Genomic DNA, 10,904 nt, shown 5'->3' on the forward strand with positions numbered 1-10,904 from the left:
ATTATTATTATTATTATTATTATTATTATTTGTTAGCACCGCGCTTTCGCTTGTTGTTATATTACCATACAATCAAACTCTTTAGATTCGGTCTTTCTGAAGTAAAGCTAAGAGTTGCTTAAGTGATATGATGATGGATTTATTCACCATTGGTTTGGTTCTATTCTGTTCTGTCGGTCGATTTATGATAATGGTTTCTCTTTTCTAATAATTATTTGTCTATTATTTGTTTCTAAGATGTTGTTGGCAGGGTTTTTCCTTTTGTTGTTTTCTTCCTTCACTGTTATTATTATTATTATTATTATTATTATTTATTTATTTATTTATTTATTGATTTTTTATTTATTAATTTCTCTTTTATTTTTTCTTATTTTATATTTCTGCATGTACTGGCTTTGGTTTTCATAATGTGCTCAACTTTCCTATTTAAGTTATTATCATCATCATCCTTGTCGTATAGTATATGGAGGAGAGTTTTGAGGACCTTTTTCGTTTTTTACGTGTAACCTTTCAATTCTTTCAATAAAGCAAGGAAAATATGCTGTTGGCATAGAAAAACTTATGCTTTTTCTTTTCTGTTCTTTTCTTTTTTTTTTTTTTTTTTTTTTTTCTCTCTTAAAAAATGTCTTTCTTGTTAACCCATTATGATAGTTGTTTTTTATAAGTGTAACAATTGCAAAGAATAAGAACAAGAATAAGAATAAGAAAATAAGCCTTGCATTCAATAGCCACTTACTGCGCCTAAGCATATATACGATTAATATTGTTCAAAATTGTTACCGCATATATATGTATATGTATGGCGAGGCAGAATTGGAAGTCAATTGTGCAGAGAAGCACAGGATTAATGTCTATTACTACAGGGCAGATTGAAAGTAGTTAGAGTCACGGCACGGAATAACGTTGACAATAATCAACTTTGAATAAATAATGTAAGTTTTTTATCTCCGATTTCTCCGGGTTACTTAAATGCGATCGCATTTCTTTATTGTTTTTGTTTTGTGTTGAAGATCATATAATCCGCAAGCGCAACCAAGGCCGTTTTATTCGACCTAATTTCTTAGAGATTCGAAGAAGCTCTCATAACTCTGTGTTACGCCCATGTGTGTTGTTAGGGCACAAAAACATCTCAGTACTTCAATTGCAATAAATGCGCTTGAAACGTCTTCCAATAAATATTACTCTCATATTGTTTTCGAAATTCATTTAGTCAGTTAGTTAGCCCCCATCATTCGGGCGCATCAAAATATTGGCTAATAATAAGTAAAGAATAGAATGATAGGAGGCGCTATAGCACGACAATTATGCCTGATTATATATATGCATAAAGCATGTACCGATGTTCTCCATTCCGATTCTTAAACTGATCGTTTCATTCTACAAAAGTTCTTTAACCAGAGTATAGGAACACACTAACCCTTACAACAGGGGAAATGGTGCATGGGAAATAATGCCGCGATTACGATATGAGGCATTCGTAATGACAAGTTCTTATAAATTGAAAATGAAGTGCTTACGCATTATCCTGTACGAAGAAATTATCTCATAATAGAAAGCAAAATTAATGAACTCAACGATAGAAGTAGCTTTGCGCTGCTTCTCTTATAGACCGTACAGATAAATGCACAAGGATTGTAAACAGGTTGGCCTTGGCTTCGATTCATGCTTTACTAGTAACAATTTGATTACATACATGTATATACATGTATATATATGTACTTGTTATATATATATATATATATATATTTGTTATTTTAGAGAATTGTCGACTTTAAAGCTTAGGAGATATTAATTCTCCGAAAGTCAGGATCCAATGAGCCTATGAAATTTGACTTCTTAATAGCTCAGCACTTTTTGAATAAGTTGGAGAAAGAGAAAATGGAAGAAAAAGCTGTTCATTGATTATTAAAAGTGCACTAAAAAGGGAAGAAAAACTCTCTCTGCAATACCATTACAATTTGGTCTTTTATTTAAAAAAAGGAAAAGAAGAAGAAGAAGAAGAAAAAAAAAAGAAAAAGAGTACCATTTGCCATACGACTTGTATTTATAAGGTAGACGACTGTCCTCTGTAACAACGTTATTGAATAAATGACTAAATGCTGTGGTAATGCATGTTTAAATATTTTTGGACGGATATTAAAAACTTATGTACTGCACCGTTGTACGTTTTTGAAATGCGAAAAAAACAAAAATAGAAAAAAACAGATTGAAAAAAGGCAACTCTTAGCTAATGCACCGGATAGTGTGCGTGCATGCGTGCATGCGTGTGTGTGTGTGTTTGTGTTTATATGTATGTATGTATGTATGTATGTATGTGTATGTGTGAATTCATGATGAAAAGTATATGGCCAGATGTATGCGTAGTGCATGTTTGCATGTATGTATGATAATATAACAACAAATAATTGCATTTATTAAATAATTGAAGAAAGAAAGAAAAAAAGGTAAAAAAAAAAAAAAAAAAAAAAAAAAAAAAAAAAACAGTACATATATACTTTTTAACACTATACAAGTACGTACGTTGTGTCGTACAAACGTGGTGATCGATCAAGAAATCAATTGCAATGAATTTTTCTCTCTTTTTTTTCCTTTTTTTTTTTGTTCAATTTGCATGGATGATAAGTGTGAAACGAGAAGAAGGTAGTAAACCGAATGAGTTTTAGCTGCTGTTGATTGTTGTTTTCGATAAAGTTTTAATACTAACATATTGTAAATGTGTGTACGTGCTATGTAAGAGGAGATGAAATGATTTTATGTCTATTTGTGTGTGTGTGTGTGTGTGTGTGTGTATGCATGTATATATGTATATATGTATGTATATGTATGTGTGTGTAAGTGATTCGAGGTTTTATTAATGATTTATACGCCTATGTGTATGCAACAATGACGATTGACGGTTGACGATTAAAGACGTTGTTGGTTGTTTGGTGTTGGCCTTTAAATCTGTGATATTTTCTCATCATTTTTTTATATTATAATTCGTTTAAGAATTTTATTTTAAAAAATGTTTACATATGTGTTTTACGGTTATTAGATGATGCGCGCTATTGTATTGATTTTTAATTGATTTTTCCTTTTTGTTTTTTTTTTTTTTATTTTATTTTTATTTGTATTTTTTTTTTTTTTTGTTCTTTGATGACTTGATAATTCTATGAAAAGGAAGTTTTATAGCTTTGTTTTTTCTTTTTTTGTTATGATATACATATATGATTATTTTTATTGTTTTTTATTTTATTTTTCATATAAGTATAAAAACATGATTTTTGGGATATTTCGCGTATTGAGCTTCATGATCTTTTTTTTTTTTTTTTTTTTTTTTAATTTTTTTAAAAAAATTTTTTTTTTTTTTTTTTTTATAAAAAAAGTGAACAAAACAAGTTTGTTTAGCTTTTCAATTTCTACATAAATGAACACTGTTTGTTGTGAAAGATGTCATTTTTGTGTTGTTGGACCCAATACAAAAATGCAATCATACACCGGTCGTCGTCTCCAAATGATTTTTTTTTTTAATATTTTTTATCACAAGCTTAAGAATCTAGAATCGATGATAATGTTGTTGCTGTTTGCTGTTTGCTGTTTGCTGTTTGCTGTTTGCTGTAGTTGTTGATGATTTAATGTGTATTAGCTTGAAAGACTAGTTTAAGCGTTGGCCAGTTAACAAATGCTGATGTGTCGATGATATTGATGTTGCCAACAGGAAAATAGTGCTGATTCATTACAGGCTGCCTGAAAGATTGTTTTGTCTGTTGATCCTTAGCTTGTTTAAAAAAAATTTTACAGCAATTTTTCCGTTGCCTTGATGACAATGCACGACTAAAACTAACAATGATGTTAATGTATTTTTTTGGCGTTCTATGGCGTGTGGGTGCAATGATGGCTGCGTTTACGGAAACTTATGATGCATAACTGAGATTGTCGTTCGTGTTGCTGCTGCTATTGTTCAATTTCATTGAATCACACAGTTTCCTTGACCTTGATGTTTCGTTTTTTTTTTTTTTTTTGTTTTTTTTTTGTTTCTTTTTTTTCGTTTTCTTTGCTGTTGTGCGGCTACTGCAGCTGATGTTGACTTTTAGTTTTTTTGATTTGATGACGAATTATTTTTTTGGCAAGCAGTTTCGCGGCATGTTTCATGTACATGTATATATGCATATATATCTTTATATACACATATATATACGAATGATGAATATATATTTTTTTGTTAATTTTTTTAGGATTTTTTCAATTTTTTTTGGTTTTCAGATGGAGACGACATTTTGCATTCTGCATGGCTTCTAATACTCCCAATATCATGCATCCTGTATTTCTCCTTTCAGTCCAGGCACCCTGTGGTGTTGGTTATGTCCTAAACGAGTGGCTAAGTCCTGTACAACATCACGAAATATAACCGTGTCTATGTTTTCACCTAATAAATACAATAAAAACCAATCGCCCATCTTGGAACGACGAACGATTATTTCTATAGCGTCCCGACGCACTAACCTGTATATAAAATTAAATGCATAATGATATTAGTTAATATGAAATTATGCAAAGGAAAAGCGATAATATATATTTTCATTAATTCATACCTAAATCGCATACGAAATAAGTACACTCTCATACGTGGTGAAAGTATAATAACCACCCTGTATATTAGTGTTAATAACGTTAAAATCGTCAATAATATAAACCAAAACCAAAGGAAAATATAGATTTTCTCATTAACAACATTCAACGGCAATATGCATATGGCATCATGTTTTTCCACCTATTAAAGAGAAATCACAAAATCATATACACGTATATCATATATACATAATTTTAAATGATGAATAGCATTATATTAAGTGAATAAGTGAACGAAGATAAGAGTTAAGTTTGAAAGTTTACTTACTTCCCCGCTTGAACCGTATTTGAAAAATGTACATTTGGTCATTCTTGGGAATATATAAATCATCGGATCCATACGATCTTCCTGATCGGCTTCCATATACTGTATCACATCTAAGCCAAATGTCATAAATTCGCCATCGAAAAATCGATTCATAAGAAACATTTGACCTAATATTTTCAACAAAATAAATAAATTGAAGTAAAAAACGTATCAGAATCAAGCAGCAAAGCATTGAGATTGAAATTGAAATTGAAATTGAAATTCTTTTATTATACATTTTATTGCGAATTAATTAACTTGATATCAATCAACACTTGTTGAATGAATAGTTGTTCTTAGAATACATTTACAATGCAGACAGAATGACGAATGAATATACTTTTCGTCGTTCGGTAAATATTGATGAAAAATGATTTCCATCAAATGTTTTTCAAATCGTTGCTTACGTGTTTTGAAATAAATGAAAGAAAAAAAAAAAATGTGTGTGGCAAACACCGTACTGAAACATTGGAACAGATGACAGAGACAAGAAAGTTATGCTGAATCGATGCATATAGTACGAGGTTAGTCTATCTCGAATCTTTCTGGGTTTTGTACACATTCGTACAAACTTAACATATAACATGTATCATAACTGATGTAGACTGATAATAAGACTACTTTTCGTGAATGTTGTATAAAGATTTCGTTGCCTAGGCCTAGGTCATTATAAAGCTAGCTTACTTATATGACAGACCTATACGCTCTATTACTGTTATATGAAACTTACGTTTAAGTAATACATGGCGTTTATCCTGTTCTTAATCAAATCTACCTTCGTTTGTTGCGATTGGTTTTCATTAAACCAAAAAACTCGGCATCTTTTTTCCTTCCTTTATTGGCTATAGAGTAACGGACAATGAACGCATTGTGCTTTCAATGTTGCAATTTTCCATGGCATAAATTAACTTTACTGAGTTGCGTTTAAGCGAGTTGGACAATGAAAATTGCTTAGCTTTCGAAGTGAAGGTTGGAAACGAAATTCTCTTTTTCATAGATTTGAATAGATTTGATATTCAACAAGTGTGTTTGGAAACATTTGAGCATTTAGTTAGTTCGAATAATGCTTAAAGTATTTTTAATATTTTTCTCATATACCATAGAATATAAGGTAAATATTTAATAAAAGAATTTGTTTTTTTTTTTCTCTTTTTTTTTTTTTTATTATCAATTGTTAGAAAAATGCACATGCTGATTATACATATGCATACATATATAATAGGTGTTGTATGGTTTCGTGCTTAAGTCAATTTCTCCATCGAAATCGATAGTAATGAATGAGCGTGTGCGTGTATGTGTTTGTAAGCAATTAACAGGGTTTTGTTTGCTTTTTTGATGTTATGCGAAGATGAAAATCATGGCTCGATTCCAACTCACACCTAATTTGATTTGTTAGATATGCTTACATCGTAATCATTAAACGCAACTACCACATAACGGAAAAGGAGGCGATCATTCATCATTAAGCTATCGCAGACATAATCCAACTAATATCGGGCGGAGTGCTTAATAATTGGAGTCGTCGTGTGTGCGTTATGGTCATGTTGGACATTTGTACGATATTTTATTCCTAATACAACTACAGTGTCTAAGCTTAAAGCACAGTTCACTGTGTACTCTTCTCCTGGAACACAAATAATATGTAGAACGACAGACAGAAGGACAGAAGGCTTGATTAAGATGTCATGAAAACGAGCAATCGGAGTCTTTCTCTCTGCTTTCGATAAGTTGACGATAGCATTTTAATAAGGGCAGATCCTGAATAAGGAACCCTATCTCCATCTCTCTCTCGCCCTCTTATGTGCTAAAAGAGGTCTTAATGAGGGATTTGAGGCATTATTTTCATTTGAAATTTGATTGCAATAAATGACTCATGATTTTCCTTAAAAGTAAGAGATCGTCGGTTAATATATATATATATATATATATATATATATGTAGTTATAGCGGATTCACTGGTTATATACTCGATGTTGATAAATGAAAAATTCTTGTTTCATTTTCCGCTTTTTTAAAAATGCCTCTGTCATATCAATTAAATGATTGATGTTGCGTACAGAATGAGAAAATTAATATACTCGTAGAGTGGAAGGAACGGGTGTAAAAATTTCAATGTGAAAACATTAATTCATTAAACTAATAACGGCAGTGCGAAATTTCTGTTAAATGTTGCAAATGTTATTTTTGTTGCTATTGCTGTTGCTATTGTTGTTGTTGTTGTTATTATTATTATTATTATTGTTGTTGTGGTCGATTTTAATTTGTGTTTATTTACACATTTTGGCCGTACATCGTTTATATACAATTCACTAGTGGTCAGTTTATAAAAATTTTCAACATTAAATTTGTGATTTGTTTATTTTATTATGTTGGATGAGAGAAAAAAAATTAAAAAAAAAAAAAAAAAAAAAAAAGAAATCGAAACGCCAAGCGAAAATTGTGGCTTTTTAAGCAAAGCATCCCACCCACCCACGCATACATCGACACACAAACATAAACGCAAACACGCACACGGATATGTACTCATACACCTTGACGTAGTGTAAACAAACATAAGTTTTGTGTTTTTTTTTTTTTTTTGCTTTCTTATAAATTGTATCAATTTTTTGCTTTGTTGTTTCTTTTAATTTAGAAAACATTTGTCAATTATTCGATTTTTTTTTTTTCTCTCTCTTTTTTAATGATTTTCTAGTTATATTATGAAATATATATTCTTGAGAGATTTTTTTTATGAAATATGAATTAACACGTCCTTTTTCTTGTGTGTTTTGTGTTTTGTTTCTTTTTGTTTTTTTGTTTTTTTTTTTTTTTACATTTACTTACCTATCACATTTATTAGAGCCAATAACTCGCATACGTAGTATCTGTACGCCCACCAATTGTGATATCTGTCGTGAAAACATTCAAGATAAATAAATAATAATAAATAATTAATTGAAAAAAGAAAGGAAAAAAAATATTGATGTCACTGCTTACTTGAGATTTTCCCATAAATAATCTAAAAGTAATTTCTTCTTTTGTTTTTTCTCGGCTTCGGAACAGATTCCTATATCTAAGTCCATGATAAGTGCATGAATTTTGCCACCTTCCCAAGACTTCCACAGCCATCTTGGTGTATAAAATAAAATCGCCTGAAAATGAAATAAAACGAAAAATGTCACGAACAACGATACAATTACGATTATCATGTAAAGCAATAAAAATTTCATTTTTTTTACGTCATGTTATAGAAGCATAGCAAGGTCTTCGTATTACACCCTTTTAAGGTGCACTTGCATTTTACAATCAAAACTTATAACTTGACCGTATGGCTAAGGGAATATATTAATTTTAGACTTGCTCGGCGCGCAGCATTGTAATACAAGGAAAGAAATTTTAAGAGAATTTGAAAGAAAACCATTTTGACTTTTTTCTACTTGCAAAAATTCATTACAATTTCTGAAAGTACAGTTCAGGTCGCTTTCTCTTGGTTTTTAAAAATGCGAAAAACTGTTTATCAAATTACAGGAGCTTATATCGATTACTTATAGTACGATGTGACCGATATGTGTGTATATGTATCATTTTACATATTAAATACTTGCATGTATTTTGATCATGTTTCATCATCATTTGAAAAAGGCATTTATCGAGAAAATCATATATTAATCAAAATATTTCCCGAAAAGAGACAAGACGGACCGACAGACAACCTTGCATCAATTCAGAGAAGGATTCCGAAAATAATTCTGAATCGATCGGCATAAAAGAAGATGGTTCTATCTCAAGCTGCTTAATATATTGCATACATCCGCACAAACTTAGTATACCCTTGTGGCGTAGTGGTGGTGTAGGTTATAAAATGAAATTTTTAGACAATTTTTGTTTTTGTTTTTTTTTTTTTTTTTTGGATGAAGAGAAAGTCAATTCTATAGTGACGTTTCGCGAGGTTCGCATGTATTGAGGAAACATTAAAAAACATTATTCACAATCAATTTAAGGAACAAAACAAAGCAGAATGAAAATGAAAAGAATCCCATTAATCTGTATTCCTGCATACACAAATATTGATTTTTGCGCGATTGAAAACTGCTTGAATGAAAAAGTTCAATCTCCGACAAAAAAAAAAGGATAGGAGTTTTTGTGAAAAAGCAAAGGTTTAGAAAAACCAGCTTCTTTCGAGAATGTTGTTTCAAGGATACTGCAAAAAATTCGTATTAAAAGAATGAAATTTGTTTACGCTATGCTGCGGACTGCCTTCAAAAATTGTGGATCGTAAAACAAGCATTTAACCCTTAAATGCATAATGTTGCCAATTGTCTACATACCAGTTTAATTTAACTTTTTTTCAAATTTTCCCCCCATAACAAAACAATTTTCTGAATTTCAAAACAAAAATTCATCCATTTCAGGATTAAAGTTTCAAGTGTCCGCCTACTGCTTTTGAATTATGTTTAAAAAATCATATATTTTGACCATTTTTCCAAGCTCACAATCGAATTTATATGTCATTCTTGACTACTTAAAGGATTATTTATAGAAAATTTTTAGCTTTTGTAAATTTTCGAAGACTTTGTTTGCACGCCCCAAACAAATCCGAGTTACGCAAATTGTGATGCAAATTATTATGATTTTAGGCGGCAGTGGAGTAAACGATACCCGTACTATATTGCATAGGAATATCTGCTTTATAAAGAAATGTTATACGCAACGCATTTCTGAAGCGAAAAATTCGACCTTCGCGTGAAAGTAAGAAAGCGAGAGGATCGAGGAATTCATCCCTCGTAGCGATATCTGTTGTATTGTTTTTATGCAAATTCAAAGCTAGATCACGTCTGTATCCCAATGATGTTCTCTTTTTCTCTTTTTTCTCTGAAAACTATTTAAATGCCAATAATGATACTTTGTTAAGGAGATGTCGATTTCTGAAAGTTGGAAAAAATTTTTTTGTCGTTTACTACGATTAGCATAGCGCAAACACAATTGAAATTTAATGTTCATTGTCATAAAGAAAAGCTCTCTTCAAAATTGACTGAATTCGTTCACTTTATAGTCCAATCAATCGATGAATGTTCGGTGCCGTGATTTTCGTCTTTATTGAGCCGCCAGGGTCGATTTAGAATTAATCATCATTCATTATAAAAGACTCAGAAATATGAGCTAAGCAAACAATCGTCTTATCAGCTCGCATCCTTTCATGTTTCTAGCCAAAGAAACAAAATTAAATAAATATCCAAAACAAAAAACTATATATATATATATCTGCCCGTAATTATGAAAGTGGTCTAAGTCAATTCAAACAACATTTTTGCATGAAATTCACACAAAAGCTCATACACATAATAGAGTTCCATTAATTAAGATTAAGAAAATTCTAAATTGAGAAAACGTTGCATAATGTTTTTGATATTTTTTTAATTAATTCAAATGCGATTCATTAAATATCTCGAAATAAGAAAAATATATGACTTGGACCACTTTCATAATTATGGGCATATATTTCCACTTTATTGTATTTCGTACGTAGGCAGACAGGCAGACAGGCAGACAGGCACAGTGACAAGCATTTTCGAACTGAACAGAAACCCACAATTATTTAATTCGTTTCGATATAAAGGCCCTTAACTTTGCATATTTTTCATGACTCAGTATACAATGAGCCAATGAATTCAATTGCGTATATTAAATGTATATTAAATTTTGCAATTCATCGATCTAATTGTAAGTCGATATACGGATAATAAATGAGACAAGCGTCCTTAATTTCATTGGTTCAAAATTTTAACCTATCAAATGCAGTCCACTTGAAAAGACATCATAACGATCTACCAACAACATATAATATGTTCCGTCGAGAATAGACTTGCACAAACCGCAAAATATCACACAAGTAAGTGATTTTATTATTATTAATATTTTTTATTTATTTATTTTTATTTTTTTTTTGGAAACTATTTTAATGATAGATATTTATTATATGTACATGTATGTATTAATGATAATATCAAGT

General features: G+C 30.5%; 1 protein-coding gene across 6 annotated transcripts in view; it reads right to left on the minus strand.

Annotated features, from left to right (window-relative positions):
* Window positions 1–3,080: 3,080 nt before the first annotated feature.
* Window positions 3,081–10,904, minus strand: part of LOC119644567 (innexin shaking-B) — a 131,319-nt gene continuing 123,495 nt past the window's right edge. For 5 of the 6 annotated variants that reach the window (XM_038044155.1, XM_038044160.1, XM_038044158.1 and 2 more), the window contains 5 exons: window positions 7,892–8,046; window positions 7,739–7,803; window positions 4,877–5,043; window positions 4,572–4,750; window positions 4,290–4,482 (listed from right to left, as the gene is read on the minus strand). In XM_038044155.1, the coding sequence (XP_037900083.1) occupies window positions 4,290–4,482; window positions 4,572–4,750; window positions 4,877–5,043; window positions 7,739–7,803; window positions 7,892–8,046 (759 nt within the window). Of the gene's footprint in view, window positions 4,483–4,571; window positions 4,751–4,876; window positions 5,044–7,738; window positions 7,804–7,891; window positions 8,047–10,904 lie in introns of all 6 variants that reach the window. The other variant, XM_038044154.1, reaches the window with a different exon arrangement.

This window comes from Glossina fuscipes, unplaced genomic scaffold (genome assembly GCF_014805625.2).
Source record: "Glossina fuscipes isolate IAEA_lab_2018 unplaced genomic scaffold, Yale_Gfus_2 0, whole genome shotgun sequence".
Classification (NCBI taxonomy): Eukaryota; Metazoa; Arthropoda; class Insecta; order Diptera; family Glossinidae; genus Glossina; species Glossina fuscipes.